General features: G+C 40.2%; 1 protein-coding gene across 1 annotated transcript; it reads left to right on the top strand.

The window, feature by feature from the left end:
* Positions 1 to 3,940: 3,940 nt before the first annotated feature.
* Positions 3,941 to 18,787, top strand: wnt7aa (wingless-type MMTV integration site family, member 7Aa). The gene is made up of 4 exons (XM_037785888.1): positions 3,941 to 4,525; positions 5,955 to 6,181; positions 11,572 to 11,843; positions 17,755 to 18,787. Exons 1-4 carry the CDS (start codon positions 4,455 to 4,457, stop codon positions 18,232 to 18,234), a joined length of 1,050 nt encoding a protein of 349 aa, XP_037641816.1. The 5' UTR covers positions 3,941 to 4,454; the 3' UTR covers positions 18,235 to 18,787.
* Positions 18,788 to 21,089: the final 2,302 nt, after the last annotated feature.

The raw sequence follows: 21,089 nt of genomic DNA, 5'->3' as shown, positions 1-21,089 counted from the left end.
TTTTCAGAGTTTAGTTTTAGTTTAGTTTCAGTTTTTCAGAAAGGGTTAGTTTTTTAACAGCCATATTAAGACAATTACAAAGACAGCCTTCTATCACCTGAAGAATATAAGAAGAATTAGAGGACTGATGTCTCAGCAGGATTTGGAAAAACTAGTCCATGCATTTATCTTCAGCCGACTTGACTACTGTAACGGCGTCTTTACTGGTCTTCCTAAAGAATGGATCAGACAGCTGCAGCTGATTCAGAACCTGCTGCTAGAGTCCTCACTAAGACCAAGAAAGTGGATCACATCAGTCCAGTTCTGAGGTCTCTACACCGGCTCCCTGTCTCTCAGAGGACTGATTTAAAAATACTGCTGCTGGTTTACAAAGCACTAAATGGTTTAGGGCCAAAATACATGTCTGATCTTCTGCTATGTTCTGAACCATCCAGACCTCTCAGGTTCATCTGGATCAGGTCTGCTTAGTGTCCCCAGAGTCACAACTAAACATGCAGAAGCAGCGTTCAGTTTTTATGCACCAAATATTTGGAACAAGCTCCCAGAAACCTGCAGGACGACTCCAACTCTGAGTTCTTTTAAAACAAAGCTTCAAACGTTCCTGTTTGCTGCTGCTGCCTTTTATTAAACCAGATAATGATCTTATCCTGTACTAGAGCTTTTACTCCTTTGTGTTTTATTCTATTTTAACTTCTATCCTAGCTTTTATTTTTGAATTGTTTTTATTTTCTAATCTTTAATGTTTTAATGTTTTTATAACTGTTTTAATTATGTCTTAATGTTCTTTTGCACTTTGTCTCAATGTTCTTGAATGTTTCTGTAAAGCACTTTGAATTGCCCTGTTACTGAAATGTGCTCTACAGATAAAGCTGCCTTGCCTTGCCTTAATCCATCAGTCAACTAATATGTTGTTTTGGTCTTCATTGATAGGATTTCTTTTGTCAATTAGTCAGTTTTTAATGATTTTTATTAATGCTGAATGACTTCTGAGAAACTCATGAGCACATCACAGATGTTAGTCGACTAAGAATTTCTTTGGTCGAGGACAGCCCTAATTCATCATTTCATATTCACTTGTATTGACTTTATGATAAAGTCAAGAATGGAAGGTGTTCCTTGTTGCTAAATATCCTGAAAATAAGTAAATAATTTAGTTAATTTGACTGTTCGGTGTAAATCCACTGGTGGACACTGGTGATTGCCTCCCTTGTGCCCACATCTTAAAATAAACGCTGTAGACGTTCCCTCCTGGATGCCCTCAGGGTAGATAAGATAAGATAAGATCAGATCAGATGTTCCTTTATTAGTCCCTGAGTGGGGACATTTGCAGTGTTCAGCAGCAAAGGGGAATAGTGCAGAAACAAGAAGCATCAGTAAAAACAAAAATCAGGATACAACACAGTAAAAAAGCAAAACAAAAGTAGACAGACGTATAAAATATGAACAATTTAAATAGAAGGATATATAAAAATAGGAACAATATAAACAAGGGGAAAGGTAGGAAGGCTACATTTTGATAAGTCTGTACTTTTACTGAAGTAAAAATGTGAATGCAGTCATTATATGACATAATATATACAGTATGTATACCTTTTAATTCGTAGTATTGCTATTTTTTAAACGACAGCTGAAAACCTATTTATTTAATCTGGCTTGTAATTAACATCATTCTTGTTTGTTTTTACTAATTCTATCATTTTTATTTCACTTATATATTATATATATATTTATTATATATTATATTTTATTGTCTAATTTTATATATCTACTAACCCTTGTTTAAATGTATTGTCTGGTAAAGCACTTTGAGATGCTACATCTCTTGGATGAAGAGTGCTCTATAAATAAAGTTATTATTATTATTATTATTATAACTTAAGTAAATAATGTGAGTTCTTCCACATCTTAAATATTTTCCATGTTTGATTTCTGTCAAACATTTGATCAATTTAAAGACTTTAAAACTGTTCAGTGTTAATTAGATGCTCATGGGCCGTGCACTTTAGAAGATGTAGTAACACAGTTGTGTCACTAGATGGCGTTAAAGTCCTTTAACTTAAAGTCTGTGAATCGTTTGGAGAAATAAAGATCATAAAGATGAGATCTCACTAATAGCTGCTTTTACATGCAATATATTATTCCTGTTATTGATTCTAGATTTTTTTTTTTCCTGCTTTCTAATATTTTTAATTTATGAAGTTTTTTATTCTAATTAACTGAACAGTTTTAAAGTCTTTAAGTTGATAAAATGTTTGGCAGAAATCAGATATATTAAAGATGTGGAAGAATCTTTGCCATGTTGTGATTGGAGCATATTGTTTTATGCTAAATGCAGTTCCTGTGAGGGTTTCTGGATCAATATCTGTCATTGATCTGTGTTGTTAATTGATTTACAATAACAAATATATACATGCTTTTACATAAAGCAGCATATTTGTCCACCCCCATGTTGATAAGAGGATTAAATAGTTGACTAATCTCCCTTTAAGGTTCATTTAGAACAGATAAAAAAATAAGATAAGATAGAACTTTATTAATCGTAAGGAAATTCTTGTGCCAGAGATTGCTCAAAATTACAGAACAAGTTCTATTTCTAGCACCAATGCCTGATAGAATAACAATAAAGTAAGATATATTTAGTAAAATTAATAAATAAGATAAGTAAAATAAAAAAGGATTAAAAAAAAGTAAGCTGAAAAACACAAAAGGAAGTAGTATTGCACACAATGAACAGCGATATTGATATTATTGTTGTTCTCAGTGTTTTCAGCTGTCCTTCCTGTAGAAGAAATGTGCAATTAATTTATATGTATATATATATATATATATATATATATATACATATAAATATATGTGTGTGTATATATATATGTATATGTACATATACATATGTATGTATTTATGTATGTATATATATATGTATGTGTATATATGTATTTATATATGTATATATATTATATATAAATATATTATATGTATATTATATATTATGTTTATATATATTGTATGTTTATATATAATATGTATATTATATATAATATGTATATATATTATATGTATATACATATTATATGTTTATATATATATATATATTATATATATATAATATACATATGTATTTAATATATAATATATATATATGTATATTATATAAACATATTAATTTATAGTTGAGACATTAACCTTTAATTAGATAGAATTAGATTAGAATAATCATATATTATTATAACATATAATATAATAATATATAACATAAATTATTGAGAGAGAAATAAACTGTGCAAACCGACCCTGGTCTCCCCTACCTCAAAATTGCACCTGAATGCACCACATGACGTGTAGCCTGTCAGTTAATTGGTCTCATCTCATGACATGTGACCTGATGAAGACCCGATGATGAAGATGTGATCAAGATCTGATGAAGGTCTGATGAAGATCTGATGAAGATGATGATGAAGACCTGATGGAGATCTGATGAAGACTTGATGAAGATCTGATGGAGATCTGATGAAGACTTGATGAAGATGATGATGAAGATCTGATGGAGATCTGATGAAGATGATGATGAAGATCTGATGAAGATCTGATGAAGATGATGATGAAGACCTGATGAAGATCTGATCAAGATCTGATGAAGATGATGATGAAGACCTGATGGAGATCTGATGAAGATGATGATGAAGACCTGATGGAGATCTGATGAAGACTTGATGAAGATCTGATGGAGATCTGATGAAGACTTGATGAAGATGATGATGAAGATCTGATGGAGATCTGATGAAGATGATGATGAAGATCTGATGAAGATCTGATGAAGATGATGATGAAGACCTGATGAAGATCTGATCAAGATCTGATGAAGATGATGATGGAGACCCGATGAAGATCTGATGAAGATGTGATGAAGATGAGGCGTTCAGGGACCTCAGGGAGTTGGTGGGAGGGGCGTTCAGTGTCGGAGAGAAATAAAAAGTGTCGGTAGTCGGTTTGTCTGTCAGACCTGCAGAGAGCGCGGATGGTGATCCAGGACACGAGCTGAACACTAGAACTGGATCCTGGTCTCAGCTGGACCCTGCTGGACCCTGCTGGACCCTGCAGGACCCTGCTGGAGCCTGCAGGTCTGTGAGGGACCAGGTGAGCTGAGTGTTTTACCTGTGCAGCTGCTCAGAGAGGCAGATCCCTCAGCAGCAGGAACACGCCCTGATATCCAGCAGAAGAAGGTGGACTGAGTGTGATCCGGATCAGACACCTGAGAACCAGCAGTCCTGATGCTCCACCTCAGACCTGCACCGCCGGACTCCCTTCACCAGATGAAACCAGGACGAGTTCACATCCAGTTTGTCCCTGAGGACTTTTCTTCCCCTGGACAGCCCGAGGACAGCCTGCAGCTGGGTGTCTGTGCAGCAGAGTGTTGATCCAGATCCAGCTGCTGGTCTGCTGGTCTGCTGAGCACCATGAGCAGGAAGACAAGGCGCTGGATCTGCCACCTCCTCCTCTGCCTGGGAGTCCTGTACCTGCAGATAGGGTGAGTTACTGGGATCTCCTGCAGGTTTCTCTAAGTTACACACAGTTAACATGTTAAATCATTCTAAATATCACATTGAGTTATTAACAAGTCCGAGCAGTGTCTGTAACGTCCCCAGAGAGGTCTGCACTATAAATCACCTGCAGAACTCCATAGGAACAACCTGTCGTCTTGCAGAGTATTATATCTGAGTTATTGGGATGTTCTGAAGGTTGGCTGTGCATTTTCACACAATTCCGATTTTAAATGTAGGTCATTTTTTATTGATTTTAAGAAAAAAATAGTTTTTTATAATGCATTGCATCTACTGCAGAGCTGAGAAACCAAAGTGAGGTGTGGGTCCTTTATTACGGCTGTGCTTCCCTTGCAAACCTTTATTTTACATTTTTTATTACATTCATTTTTGGGGGAGGTGTAGGAATGTCATCAGATAGGGTGAGTTTACTGGGATGTCCTGCAGGTTTCTCTGCTTTTACACACAATTAATGTTGCTGATTTTAAGAAAATTTCATATTCAGTTATTAACATGTGTGTTATAAGTCAGATCAGTGTCTATTATGCCACCAGAAGAAAGGTCTGTACTATAAATCACCTGCAGAGCTACATAGAAAAAATGCCACATTTTAACCTGTCTCCTTGGAGAGTATTGTTTCTGAGTTATTGGGATGTCCCTCATGTTGGCTGTGCATTTCCACAGAATTAAGATTTTAAATGTTGCTGATTTTATGAAAATTCGAGATTTTGATAATGTTTTCCACCTCTGACCGACTCTTCAGAGCTGTAGAGAAATGAGGGGCCCCAAAAAGTGAGGTGTAGGGTCCTTTATTATAGCTGTGCTTTGCTTGCAACTGGGGTATATCATTTTTTTTTTATTACATTAATTTTAGAGGAGGTGTAGGAATGTCATCAGACTACATTCAGTTATTTATATGTGTGATATAAGTCAGAGCAGTGTCTATAATGTTCCCAGAAAGGTCTGTACTAGAACACATGCAGAACTCCATAGGAACAATTCCACATTTGAACCTGTCGCCTTGGAGAGTATTGTATCTGAATATAGGTTGAGTTATTGGGATCTCCCACACAGGCACAATTAAGATTTTAAGTGCAGGAAACATGTCGCTGCTTTTAAGAAACTTAGAGATATTAATAATGTTTTCAACCTATGACTGACTCTTCAGAGCTGTAGAGAAATGAGGGGCCCCCTCAGGTGTAGGGTCCTTTATTATGGCTGTGCTTTGCTTGCAAGTCTTTATTTTTTATTACATTCATTTTGGAGGAGCTGTAGCGATGTCATCAGACCAGTTGCTGTGTGATATAAGTCAGAACAGTGTCTATAACGTCCCCAGAAAGGTCTGTACTATAAATCACCTGCAGAACTCCATAGGACAAATGCCACATTTTAACCCGTCGCCTCCTTCGCCTTCAGGGGTCTGGCGTCGGTGGTTGCGCTGGGAGCGAGCATCATCTGTAATAAAATCCCCGGCTTGGCGCCCCGTCAGAGGACTATCTGTCAGAGCCGACCCGACGCCATCATAGTGATCGGAGAGGGCGTCCAGATGGGGATCAACGAGTGCCAGTTCCAGTTCAGACACGGACGCTGGAACTGCTCGGCGCTGGCGGAGAGGACCGTGTTCGGGAAAGAGCTCAAAGTGGGTACGTTGCACTTTGATTTCATCTCAACCAGCATGTGTAAGAGGGGAGAAACTAGACTTTTACATAATTACTTTTAATTGGATATATTTGTGCAAACCCAGAGTTTTTATGTCATATTGAAGTAGCGTTATTTCCCCACAATATTCTGTGGGGTTCTGTTAAGTAATGCTTATGTGTCGTGCTCTGTATGCAGACTGATATGTTGTCTGAGCTGTTTGCACTGTCGTCTAGGAAGTCATAAAAAAAAGCTTTGAAAATTGCTGTAATTTCTTGAGAAATAGTCCAAAAGGGGCATTCCTCTGAGGTACTCGACCTCTGACCTCTGGAGTCTGGAGCTCAGACTCGGTGCATCTGCTCTCGGTGGGAAAATGAAACCACAGATTTTTATCCTGTGTGTGGAACAAGGCTCGAGGCGATGCTTGCTCCTAAAGACAGAACGACTGCGGAAATAAGTCGAGAGCATCATGTTGATTAACACTGTCTTGTCCTTTCTTAGTTCACCCTGTCTCCTATCTCCACAGCTTGGGTGTCATTTTTCACTTCAAGTTAGGGCTACTATGGTTATTCATATATATATAAAATGGTGAAATATGTCGATCAGTGTTTCCCAAATTCCCAAGATGACGTCCTCTGATGTCTCGTTTTTTTGTCCACAACTCAAAGATATTCAGTTTTCCTGAATCTGTAAACGTCACACACTCTGAAGAAGAAGGCTTCGTGAAAAACGTGTAAGCGTTTGTCTGTTGTGATGTGAGCCAATTCAACAAGTCAAATGTTAGTATGTTGTCCTCCTTGATGTGCCACCCGGTCACATTTTTATGCTTATTTGGCCTTCGGGTCTGGCACTCCACGGCCAATCCCACTGTTGAAGTGCAACCTCCTTTACCAAAACATATTCAGTTTACTGTCACAGAGGAGGAAAGAAACCAGAATATATTCACATTTAAAGCATCAGGAGGTGAGATCGGAGCAAATGTGATTTAAAAAACTTATTTTTATAAAACGGTGACAGGAGTACATGAAACAGGTAACCTGAAAAAAATCATGTTCCTCTGTGTCCTCCGGTGTCCTCCGTGTCCTCCCGTGTCCTCCGGTGTCCTCCGGTGTCCTAACGGCATCTGTAAGATGGTCAAAGTCTCCCGTAACGGGCTAGATGTTCTAAAGTCTGAAAACAGAGCCATGAGGAGCAGAAGTCTAGTTTTCTCTCAGAACACTTGAATTACAATATGCTGAAAGGTTATTATGGGATGTCTGCCCAATGATGCCAGAAATATACTGACTACTGAAGCTTTATGAACCAATCAGAGAATTTAGACTTTATTTTCCTTGATAAAATCAGTCAAACCGATTAACCAATTATCAAAATAGTTGATGATTAATTTACTAGTTGACAACTAATCGATTAATCATTTCAGCTCTACTTCAGGTGTCATTAAGGATTATATATAGCTCACATCTGGTTTGATACTTTCGCTGATTATACACGACAGCCTTGTATTATATGATGTCTGAAATGGTTAATAATAATGAATGGTTAATATTAGCTGAAACAGATGATGGATGGATGACTCTTCTAAACCGGTCTGATTAACTGTGATGCTCTCAGTTAAACCCTGATGTGTGAATGAGCCTTTACGCTGTTGGTCAGTTTAAACAGTGATGAGTCATTAAGTGACCTCTGATTGTTATTAGAGCTGCACAATTAATCCAAATTTTATCGAACTCGCAATACGGCCAACTGAACTTTTCAAATCGCAGGATGAGGAGGAAATCAGAGTATTGGTTAAAGGTGAAATGTGTAAAAATAGCATTTTAAATTAGATATTGTGGAGCTGCAGAGACGTCCTGGTCTACACATCATATTCTACAGGCTGAAGAAAACATCTTTGTTTTGGTACAGATCACCACAAAATCATCATTTGAATGTTTTTCAGAGAAAATAAGAATAATGATGTTGTGGACAAAACAAGACATTTGTGGACGTCATCTTTGACTTTAGGAAACACCGATCGACATTTTATTGACCAAACAACTAGGAATGTCAAAGTTAACGTGATAACGCATTAATGCAAATTTGTTTTAACGCCACTAATTTCTTTAACGCATTAATGCAACTTGCGATCTTAATTAACCAGCCCGGCCACTATTCGATCTTTACAGAGGTTGTAGCAGCTCAGTTTTAAATCTAGAGTAAAGATCCTGGTATCATAGTAAACTATAAAACCTGATGAATCCATCGGTACCAACCATGTCAGACTAGCTGGTCATGAAGGAGGTTAAATAACGCTCCAAACTTGCGCAAAATTGTGGCAAGGAAAAACTTGTGTGTCCATTTTCAAAGGGGTCCCTTGACCTCTGACCTCCAGATCAGTGAATGTAAATGGGTTCTATGGGTACCCACGAGTCTCCCCTTTACAGACATGCCCACTTTATGATCATCACATGCAGTTTGGGGCAAGTCATAGTCAAGTCAGCACACTGACACACTGACAGCTGTTGTTGCCTGTTGGGCTGCAGTTTGACATGTTATGATGGGAGCATATTGTTTTATGCTAAATGCAGTACCTGTGAGGGTTTCTGGATCAATATCTGTTATTGATTTGTGTTGATAATTGATTTACAATAATAAATATATACATACATTTACATAAAGCAGCATATTTATCCACTCCCATGTTGTTAAGAGGATTAAATACTGGACTAATCTCCCTTTAGGGTTCAGGTGTTGGTAAACAACTAATCGATTAATCAAGAAAATAATCGACAGATTAATCGCCTATGAAAATAATCATCATTTGCAGCTCTAATTGAATCCATTTCCTCCACCTTCTCCGCTCTGTAACGTGCAGACCGACCTGCTCTTTCTCTCCTCTCAGCTGAACCACCGTCATGTATGTTCATAAAATACTTTCCCCCCCTAAAAGCTTCAAGTTGAGACAAGTCCTCTCCTCCAGGTTGACAGATTGTCCTCCAGGTCATGCAGCTTTGACAGGAGACGTTTTTATGGAGAATGATTTTGCTTCAGGAAACACTTTTCTTTTGTGCATATCTTCAGATTTAAACTAAACTGCACAATCTAAGTTTTTACCCAGATTTAGATGAGATTCAGGAGCTGCAGCTCCACAGTCTGTCTGATCCATTGTTTAGTGTCAGCAGACTGGAACACTGATAACTGACAGGATACATAAATCTGGGCTTGCTGCTGGCAGTGATGCAGCGATGTACAGTATTCTGGCATTAGGATCAAGTATCCCCCCCCCCTGGTTCTGGCTGCTTGTTTACTGGCTGTAAAGGCAGATCAGAGAGTTTAATATCTCAGGTTTACTCATTTGATCCTTCTGTGTTTGATGTCTGATTTACACTTTGAGATTTTACTTTTAATGAAAAGTGAATGTGAGCGTGACGGCACGGAGTACAAAGAGGCGTATGAATGACATACTGACTAGTACCTTAAAGGGAGATTAGTCCAGTATTTAATCCTCTTATCAACATGGGAGTGGACTAATATGCTGCTTTATGTAAATGTATGTATATATTTATTATTGTAAATCAATTAACAACACAAATCAATGACAGATATTGATCCAGAAACCCTCACAGGTACTGCATTTAGCATAAAACAATATGCTCCAATCATAACATGGCAAACTGCAGCCCAACAGGCAACAACAGCTGTCAGTGTGTTAGTGTGCTGACTTGACTATGACTTGCCCCAAACTGCATGTGATTATCATAAAGTGGGCATGTCTGTAAAGGGGAGACTCGTGGGTACCCATAGAACCCATTTACATTCACTGATCTGGAGGTCAGAGGTCAAGGGACCTCTTTGAAGATGGCCATGCAGGTTTTTCCTCTCCAACATGTAGTGTCAGTTTGGAGCGTTATTTAACCTCCTTCATGACCAGCTAGTCTGACATGGTTGGTACCGATGGATTCATCAGGTTTTGTAGTTTACTATGATACCAGGATCTTCACTCTAGATTTAAAATTGAGCTGCTACAACCTAAGAATTGCAAGTTTTGTAAAAGGGACTGTATGTAAGTTTTTAGCTGTATATCCGTGGAGTCTGAGTCGTGGTTGAGGCTGGTCGTTTGTTGGTGTTAGCGGACTGCATTTCTAACCAAACGTTAGCTACGGTAGCACACTGTTAACCCTATAAGACGAGCTGAAATTAAAGGTAACGAGTTATTATGGCGTTAACTTTGACAGCCCTAATACTTATCTTAAACTCAACCAGGATGTTTTTCCTAAACCTAACTGAAGACGTTACCGTAGTTTTGTAGCGTGGCGTACAGAGGACATGCGAAAAGCCTAAAATGCGTCCTCATGACATGCAGTGTTGTGATATCGTCTCATTTATTCAAGTTCAAGTTTGTTTATTTGTCAACAGTTACAGCTAGCGGTCGTTGGTGATGAAAACCTTTCTGTCTCCGGTTCAACAATGCACATTAAAAATGTTTATATAAAGAAGTAAAAGCAAAATGAGAATCAAAGATGATGAAATAGTGAAAGTTAAAACGGCAGTATTCCAAATGGATAAACTGAATGTAAACAGGATGTAGTATGTATATACATGATGAGAAGTAATACATATATATACATATATATATATATATCTATATAAAGAGTAAGTATACGTCTTTCCGTGAGATCAGGTTGACACGACAGTCAAAGAATCACGTCCACTAGTTCCAGCAAAACTCGACAGCTGCTCATAAATGATTTGAACTGCGTCTAAAAAACAGTTTGTGTGGTGGTTTAATTGTTTTAATTAAAGAGTATGACATTATTGGATTATTTGCAATTTATGGTAATTTCTGGAAGCTTTTCTTTCTCATGAGCTCCGACAGGAAATATCTCCGTTTCAATTAAAGAGGAGAAGAAGTTGACCTGAAGCACTCAGATTTATGGAGTGGAAATCCTCCATGTAGGGAGGCGCTGCATGCCTCTCAGACGCTCCTCGCAGGGCGGATCTCAGCGTGACGGCGGTTCGGACGAACGCCAAAGAATGATGCCTGAACTTTTAATGTTTTATCTCCCCAAAAAAAAATCCTCTTTATCGATCAGCAGATTGAGATTATTAAACGATGCTCTAATATTCACAGACTAGTTCTAATCCTGCAGGTTGTTTGATCATAACTCATCATAAACACAATGAGACCGTCTCCTGTTTCAGTCCAAACCGCTCCGTTATATATTTCCTGTGAGATCCAGATCCGTCCTCCGTATCAGTTCCCAGAGATCTTGATTAAGGAACTGGACTTGGCTCTGCTGGTGTATTTTATGATTAGGTTTGAGGCAGCTATGCCCGGTATGTAAGGAGTCTTGACAGTGCACTGAAATAGTGAATCCTGTTGTCTGTGATTAAAATATTTTCCCTTCCATCGCAGGCAGTAAGGAGGCCGCGTTCACCTACGCCATCATCGCCGCCGGGGTGGCCCACGCCGTCACGGCGGCCTGCACCCAGGGGAGCCTGAGCGGCTGCGGCTGCGACAAGGAGAAACAGGGTTTCTACAACCAGGAGGAGGGCTGGAAGTGGGGCGGCTGCTCTGCAGACATCCACTACGGCCTCGGCTTCTCTAAAGTGTTTGTGGACGCGCGGGAGATCAAGCAGAACGCCAGGACGCTCATGAATCTACACAACAACGAAGTGGGACGCAAGGTACGTTCTTCTGTAGTCTAAGTTCATAAACTATCCCGTTAAGACGTACGCACTGGGTGACAAAATATAAAGCATGTGTGAATAATGCCGAATTCACACCAGAGCAGCGGCAAAGTGCGGCCTGCGGCGAGCTGCTGTGCAATGTCTATGAAAAGCTGCGGCGGCTTCTTGCGAGCTCATCTCCATGCTCTATTATGGCTCATAAGTGGGCATGTCTGTAAAGGGGAGACTCGTGGGTACCCATAGGACCCATTTACATTCACTGATCTGGAGGTCAGAGGTCAAGGGAACACTTTGAAAATGGACATGACAGTTTTTCCTAGCTAAAATGTAGTGTAAGTTTGGAGCGTTATTTAACCTCCTTCAGGACCAGCTGGTCTGACATGGTTGGTACCGATGGATTCATCAGGTTTTATAGTTTACTATATCTGTGACTTTATTTTCCCTTATGCACACCGGTAAGCAGTGAGCAATTTTAAAAAAAAGCATGATGCACAAAGAAAGTCCAGAGAGAGCACAGCTGTTACAGAGGTGCTCCCAAAATATCTAATAATAAACATGCAAGCTGCATTTTGATAATATGCAAGAAGAGAGTCAGGGAATATCTGATCCAACTGTTTTCTATATTCTATATTTGATATTCTTTACGGTTGCAGCCCGGGTCTAGAGGAAGGGGTGCACCATGCGGTCCCAGGTGAACCCTTCCCTTCCATCCGAGGCTTGGACATGGCGTCAGTCTGTCACTCTGGACGCTCCAATGAGGACAAAGTGTGGTCAGATCCTGCTGCTGAATACAAATAATGTGGAGTCCAGGCGTAAGTGAGGTGAACCCAGAACCAGGACCACATGAGAGTGCATTAGCCAGACTCTGATGTAGTTTACTGGTGGACGGACGTCGAGAGCCAAATGACCGATCAATAGAAACTGCGGCACTAAATGACCCATAAGAAAGATTAGAGAAGCTCCAGCAGGCACACCAGAGATCAGTGGAAGAACACCGTCCTGAACCTCGATAACCCAAAGTGGTAGTCTGTAAGAGAGTCCGATGTATCTGTACGGTAAATATGAAGCTACAGCCGGTCAGCTTAGCTTAGCATAAAGACTGGAAACGGGGGGGAACAGCTAGCCTGGCTCTGGTTGGACAGAACTAGACATGTGAAGACGATAACTTTGGCTCCGGTAAACTATGATGACCACTCTCAACGATCTGCGTACATTTTAACAATTAAATGGTTCATTTGAATCAATACTCATTCATCAATACAATTAGTAGTTGCAGCCGTATGCTGGCTGAGAAATGCAGTCAAAATACACTCACTGGCCACTTTATTAGGTACACCTTGCTAGTTCCGGGTGGTCTTCATCTGCTTCAAGGTTGGACGTGTTGTGCGTTCAGAGATGGTATTCTGCATCCCTTGGTTGTAACGAGTGGTTATTTGAGTTCCTGTTGCCTTTCTATCATCTCCAACCACTCTGCCCATTCTCCTCTGACCTCTGACATCAACAAGGCATTTCCGTCCACACAACCCCCGCTCACTGGATCTGTTCTCTTGTTGGGACCATTCTCTGTAAACCCTAGAGATGGTTGTGCGTGAAAATCCCAGTAGATCAGCAGTTTAATACTCAGACCAGCCCGTCTGGCACCAACAACCATGCCACGTTCAAAGTCACTTAAATCCCCTTTCTTCCCCATTCTGATGCTCGGTTTGAACTTCAGCAAGTCGTCTTCACCACGTCTAGATGACGTAATGCATTGAGTTGCTGCCATGTGATTGGCGGATTAGCTATTTGTGTTAACAAGCAATTCAACAGGTGTGCCTAATAAAGTGGCCGGTGAGTGTATATCTAACAACCAAATCCTAATTGTTCTCCATCTTGTCTCATTATCTGTTAAAAAGCAGGTCCATCTGTTTTTTTTCAAATAGAAATGCCTACTCAGCCAAAAAACAGTTCCGTAGGTTACCAGAGTAAGTTAATCAATAAGATAAGAGAGAGGTAAAATGACTGTATTTTGTGAATGGAGTCTGGTCTGGTGGCTTTGTAGGGAGAAATATAACGGCTTCAGTTCATCCGTAAAGGGCTGTCTGATGGCGTGGTAAAGGGCTGTCTGATGGCGAGGTAAAGGGCTGTCTGATGGCGAGGTAAAGGGCTGTCTGATGGCGAGGTAAAGGGCTGTCTGATGGCGAGGTAAAGGGCTGTCTGATGGCGAGGTAAAGGGCTGTCTGATGGCGTGGTAAAGGGCTGTCTGATGGCGAGGTAAAGGGCTGTCTGATGGCGAAGTAAAGGACTGTCTGATGGCGTGGTAAAGCGGCTGTGGACGGGAGCAGCAGAAAAACGGATTTTAGACACATAAAATCAGAATCAGTTCAAATTCACACTTTATTTAGAATATTTCACCGTGTATATATCGCTGTCTTCAAAGCCACCAGACTCCGTTCACAAAAACAGTAATGTTACCTCTCAGAACAGAAGGAGTTGCTGGTCTACCGCTGCATCCATCCGTTAGTTTGTTCATGTTATTGTGTGACTTTCAGATCCAAACTAACGTGGCGTCCACAGCAGGACATCGCTTAACCTCTGTGCCGGTACTCCTGTCTGCTTCTCCTGACTGGGAGCACGCCGACCGCCATCTAATGTGACGTTAATACACCGACTATAAGAATGTATTTATACTGTACATGTAGCAGCTACATCATTCAGAAACCTACGTCAGGTCACCGTGTGGGGAAAAGGTTTTAGAAGGACTTGAAGTGAAAATAACATTTTGATTCTAAAACATACTTTGACCAGAATGTGAGTTTGGATTTGAATACATGAGGAACACATCTGGGAAGATACAGGATGATATAAAAACCTGAAAACCAAATCATGGACCAGCCCTTTAATTTCTATTTCATTGCATAGATGAGAGTGTATGAATCGACCCTATTATGGTTATAGAATATAATGTATATGCTGATGATGAAGCTGTGATTTTGATGCTGTAATAATAGAATTATCAGCAGCTGCAATGCTCCAGATGTTTCAGATGTTTTCTGAAATAGCTTCTGCTGTTTCTATTTGTGGAAGTTCCTCAATATGTACTACATCTTATTAGAGGAATATACATGGAAACATGTATTTGGAGGACAGTGCATGTAAAAGTTGAAACCTTGGGAGGTTAAATTAGTTCAGAGAGATTTCATGTCGGTGCTGCAGCGACAGGTTGTTGAGTCCCGTTGGGAGGAGGAGGCTTCATATTTGAGGTCTGGCATCAGTCAGAGTGTGATACAGTGTGTGAATCTCACTAAACTGATATAATTACTGTAGTTTAATTGGAGACGAGTGTTAGTGTGTGTTATGAGAAGAATAAACAGACAGAATAAATAGTGTAAAAGGCGGCTTACAGGGGTTCAGTTAGACAAACAACGGCAGCTCGGTTGGCGTTTCACTTCACTGAACTCGGTGGATTAAATGTCTGTCGGGTCTCGGGGGGGCACGGCCACGCTAAGCTCGCTGCATCCAGGGCTTTTTCACAATTACCCCCCGAGACTCCAGAGAGTCTGAGGCCACATCAGACTGGAACAATTAAAAAGCAGGGTGAGGCTTCTCTGATGCCACTCTAACCCTTAAAAGGCCTTTCACCGCCGCCAGTCTGCCCGCTGTAAACTCCTTCAGTCTTCAGTCGACACAAGAACTCGTAAATTAATCCAGTTTCTGTCTGAATTCATCATCACAATCCTACAGATTCATTTTATTCTAACTGCTCGAACCACCGACTTCTCAATACGGAGAGAGGTTTGCTGTTGTCTGTAGTAACTCAGTCCGTCAAGATTCTGTAGATCGGTGAAGTGAACCCAGATTTTTCTGTAGAAGCTTGGAGGGACAAAAGATGCATCAATCTCTGAGGTGTTTGTGGAAATTATTGTTATATTAAAAATCATCACGTTTACTTAAATTTTTTTTTTATGACTTAAAGTTGATTGAATTTCAAGTTTTTCAACAACACAAAAACAACATCATAGAAAACCCAACAACACAAGACTTAGAAAAATAAATAAATAAATAGATAAATAAATAAATAAATAAATAAAATAGGTGAGGATTGGCCAATACTAAAATAAATAATAATAATAATAATAAATGAAAATAATAATAGTAATAATAATAAATAAATAAAAATAATAATCGTAATAATAATAACTAAATTAATTAAATAAATAAATAAATAAACTCTACTCAATAATAACTAAAAGTAAATAAATAAATAAATGAAAATAATAATAGTAATAATAATAAATAAATGAATAAATAAATGCTAAACTCTACTCAATAATAATTTATAAATAATAATAATAAATAAATAAATAAATGAAAATAATAAATAAATAAATAAATTAATTAATTAATTGTTGCAACCGATCCAACGATGTTTAACATGTCGTCCATATTGACAAAAAAGTAGCCCGGCCTTTAATTGAGACCTGCGTTTATTTATAAAAAAAATACTTATAATACCTCTAATTAGGGCTTTTAAATGAAGTTTTACGCTATTTAAACATTTTATTTCAGAAAACTTGTAATACAAAAAAACAATTGTCTTAATGTCAGTAATCAGCTGGGGAAGTTTCCTGGTGATATCTATTAGTTATTTTATACCTTATTTACCTGTAGAGTCTTCAAAATGTATGAAACAATCCATATCTTTAAAATGAGTTTTCTCTTCAGACTCTGAGCCATAAATCTCCACTTCAGCAGCTCTTACATCCACCAAACTCTCCAGTTTCATTCCTCTCTATATGCTGAAGGTTTCTACAGAGTTCATATATCATTCAGAGCCTGATTTATACAACATTTCATTTCTGATTTATGGAGTGATGAAAAGAAATCCCCTCAGTAAAAACCTTTCACTCTAATACGTCAACCTGTTTTTATCCAATGTTCACATCTCTGTTCCAGAAATGTATGTAAGTTAGCACATATTTAATAAGATAATGCTTCATTTGCATATGTAAACATAACATTTCAGAAAACTTGTAATACAACAAAATAACTGTCTTAATGTCAGTAATCAACTGGGGAAGTTTCATGGAGACATTTACTAGTTAAAATGTTTTATTCACCTGCAGCGTCTCATTAGCTTCCCCTTTCAGAGGTTTTGAAAGATGTTTAGGATTCATAACGTTGACTATGAGGAGACTATGAGGAGAGCGTTTCAGTGTGTTCTGTCTGGTGGAGGAACGGCTCCTCCATAGCTACCGGCCACAGGGCGACATACTGTAGCAGCTCAGGAATGCTTACATTCATCTGGAATGCTAGAAAACGTCTGTCTCAACCTGTTGAACTATTCATGCAAAATGTCAGACGGAGTATTTCTGTGAACTCTCTGGATGTTTCTCACCGGCTCGTTACGGGAAGACGGCAACAAACAAACTGGAAGAGAAAAGGTTCTAATGTTAGAACATCTTAAAGGAGCAGTGTGTAACGTTTAGATCAGCGGTCAGCAACCTGCAGCTCTTCAGCTCCTCTCCAGTGGCTCCATGGGGAGTTTTAAAAATGGAAATGAATAACTGTTTTTATTTATTTATTATTTATCATTGTTGTAGGTCTATGGTACGACGGTACGATGGAGTATTAGGGCCACATTCAGGAAAAAAAAATAAATCTGAGATTTTGAGAATAAAGTCAGAAGTTTACGAAAAAAAAGTTGTAATATTATAAAGTAGTAATTTTACGTGTATTTTTTTTTTTCTCGTAATGTTACGACTTTATTCTCATAAAGTTATGACTTTATTCTCGTAATGTTATGACTTTATTCTCGTAATTTTACGACTTTTTTCTCGTTATACTAATAATAATTTGTGATTAATCTCGATTATCTATGGACGATCATGTGATTAATCAATTGATCAACTTCCCCTCTGTGTTGCAGGTGCTGGAGAAGGGCATGCGTCTGGAGTGTAAGTGTCACGGCGTGTCGGGATCCTGCACCACCAAGACGTGCTGGACGACGCTCCCCAAGTTCCGCCAGCTGGGCTACCTCCTCAAGGACCGGTACAACCAGGCTGTGCACGTGGAGCCGGTGCGAGCCAGCCGCAACAAGCGCCCCACCTTCCTGAAGATCAAGAAACCGCACTCTTACCGCAAGCCCATGGACACGGAGCTGGTCTACATCGAGAGGTCGCCCAACTACTGCGAGGCCGACCTGCTGACCGGCAGCATGGGGACGCAGGGTCGCCTGTGCAACAAGACGGTTCTGCAGCCCAACAGCTGCGACCTGATGTGCTGCGGCCGAGGATACAACACGCACCAGTACTCGCGCGTCTGGCAGTGCAACTGCAAGTTCCTGTGGTGCTGCTACGTGAAGTGCAACACCTGCAGCGAGAGGACAGAGGTGTATACGTGTAAATAGAGATATTTATTGGACGTGTGTTTGGACCGTTCTGATACGGAGCGACCGCCTCGCCGTCTCGGCATTACAACGATCATGTGTTGATTATACTGATGCCAATGGACGTCTGCCACGACACTGGACTCAGAAACTCCTCTTTTTTATTTTCATTTTCATTTGAACGCCATTTCCTGCCCCAGGCTTGACTTCTCTGCAGGACGTACTGGTCTGTGTTTTTTCTAGACTAATTATTTATTAAATGAGAAAACTACTGAAAACTCACTGTTGACTACATCCGGTAGGGTTTTAATTTAGATGCCTTCAAGTGCACTTAAAGGGACTCTATGGAAGAATCAGAAATAGCTTGTTAACAGCGACACCTGGTGGCCGTTAAGTCAATGACAGTCAGCGTTCTGTTGCTTGTGCTCGCGCTACGTAGACGCCAGCAAGCGAGCATCGGTCAAAACCTTCCTGGACATGAAAAAGTTTGAAAAATCTCAAAAATCTGTGTGCTGGATTTTTCTAAATTCCATTTATGTCCATTGCTCATTTTACGCTCCTCTGGGAAGCAGCCCGGCTAAAAAGTTAAATAAATAAATAAGTAAATAAATAGTTAAAGGGACTCTATGTAAGAATCAGAAATGTCTTGTTAACGGCGACCCCTATCGCCGTTAAGTCAACGAAAGTAAATGGCGGAAGCGTAGCTGTGCTGTTGGGCGCTCACTTCCTATCAATACACGTTCTTTAGCTGAAGAGAGTAAAGGTACTCGCGAGCGCACATGACGTCACATACGTTGGATTTTTCCGGAATAAACACCCTGGGTTCTTCCCATTGAATCTCCAGGCTGATTGAGGAAACCCAGAAAGTCGCAGAAGGTTATATTACAACCTGTTCACACATTGGCAATAAGAAATGTGTAAAACTTCCATACAGTCCTTTTAAAAGCATTTCTTTTTTACGAGACAGCCTACACACTGGATCTGGAAACTGAACTGACACATTCAGGAGCAGCTGAGCAGGAGAACATTAAACTACTGACCCTGAGCTCGGTCCGATTGGATTGTTTTCTACTTGTTTCTGCCCCCCCCCACAGTTTGCTGCTAGTTGTCTGGAGAGTTTGTGACTGAGCGGCTATATTGACTCTTCAAGAGCTTCCAGACATAAATTCCCTTGATGTTGGTTGATAGAATATATTTTATTTTGTAAGAGATTATTTTTATATAATATTTTTTTTTTGTATTTATTTTCTATGTGTAAAGATATTTTCCTTTAGCATTTCTAACTGTTCAGTTACTGAGTTTACCACTGTTTTAAAAAAATGTGCCTTTGTTCCTTTCCAGAAAACATCATAATGTTATAATGAAATGTGCCGCGTTGGGATCTGTTGTTCATTTCAGGAAACTTTATCTCGCCTCGCTTTGTCACCTCTAGAGAGTCAGAGAAGTCCTGACGTCACCGCCAGGCTGGCTAACCAACGTTAGCTTTGTTTGTTTCCACTTTAAACAAATTATGTTTGTTAGCATACAAAAACTACCGCTACTATGGATTTCTAACAGCACGGCACTAGTGATGCACCGATACCGGTATCGGGTCCGATACTGTGCTCATGTACTCGCAAAACGGCTCCGATACAACGGCTCCGATACCACTTTACGGCAGAGTGACGTTAACTTCTCGTCAGCATCTTTCGGGTCCTATCGCACGCGCTCACGCTCCACCTCCCCGACGGTGCGGGCGAGACGGGCCGGTGGTGCGCCTGACCACGCTGGGTCGGGATCCCACCTCAGCCGGCGCGCGCCAGCCCTCACTTTCATTGCGCCGCAAGGTTTTGCTTGCACCCTCTGACTCGCGCATCCATTAGACTCCTTGGTCCGTGTTTCAAGACGGGTCGGGTGGGTTGCAGACATCACCACAGACCCCTGGCGCACTGAGGACAGTCCCCCCTTGTGACACTTTGTCCACGGCCCGGGAAGCACCTTCCCCCCCGAGCCTTTCCAAGCCGACCTTGAGCCGGTGGCGGCGCACCGCCTCGTGTGCGGGACTCCCCAGCCTGCCGTGTGTCGCTCACACCCTCCAGCTGGCTGTTAACGAGGGTCTTTTGGCACAGAGAAGTACTCGTGTCGGTACTCGGTATCGGAGAGTACCCAAATGTAGGTACTTGTACTCGGTCTGAATAAAAGTGGTATCAGTGATTCCCTATGCGGTACGCCGGTGGTACTACTTACACCAGTAATGCATCAATAGCCGTGTTTCCATTCACATATTTTTATGCACACTTTGAAGTATCGGGTTAGAGACGCTGTATGGAAACGACAACATTAGATAAAACTTCCTTAATTGTGAAAACAAAAATGTTTTTATGCTCTGTTGGGGTGTTTTTTTGCCTTTGATTGAAAAAGAGATGATGCGCTGAAAAGGATTATGAAAACGCCTTTATCGAATAAATGATGAGCTTTTATCATCTGCTGTCAGCGTCTTCTCAGATATTCCTGTAAAGGGTGAATGTTTGTCTTCGTCTCCAGACAGCATGAAACATGACCAATACGAGCTGACATGAACGAACAATTAAAACTTGGCCAAACAATTTCCTGAAGGCCTCTTTCCGTGTTTCTCTCGTAGATGGTTTGATGGCTGCTTGTTTTGTTTCCGGTTCTTCTATCCTTCTTTTGCAGCCATGTGAAGCCTATAGCGCCAACTTCTGACCAAACTATGCTTTATTTGTGTTTATTTGCTCCAAACACGCCTAATTCGCATTTTTTGTAACTTGAAAAATGTGCTTAAAATTTGCTTGACAATTGAACGGAAACACGGCTATTGTAACTGTAGCTCTCTGCCTACATCTACATCTAGGATATCCACCCAGTCTTTCTGTCAT

This window comes from Sebastes umbrosus, chromosome 1 (assembly GCF_015220745.1).
Source record: "Sebastes umbrosus isolate fSebUmb1 chromosome 1, fSebUmb1.pri, whole genome shotgun sequence".
NCBI classification, from domain to species: Eukaryota; Metazoa; Chordata; class Actinopteri; order Perciformes; family Sebastidae; genus Sebastes; species Sebastes umbrosus.
Note: the sequence above shows the minus strand (reverse complement) of the source record. Positions and strands in the feature narration are given on the sequence as shown.

Bases quoted from the DNA above. Each gene is read 5' to 3' on its own strand.
- wnt7aa (XM_037785888.1), top strand. From the start codon at position 4,455: ATGAGCAGGAAGACAAGGCGCTGGATCTGCCACCTCCTCCTCTGCCTG. The intron at 4,526-5,954 runs GTGAGTTACTGG...CTTCGCCTTCAG, and splicing joins GTCCTGTACCTGCAGATAGG to GGGTCTGGCGTCGGTGGTTG. The intron at 11,844-17,754 runs GTACGTTCTTCT...TCTGTGTTGCAG, and splicing joins ACAACGAAGTGGGACGCAAG to GTGCTGGAGAAGGGCATGCG.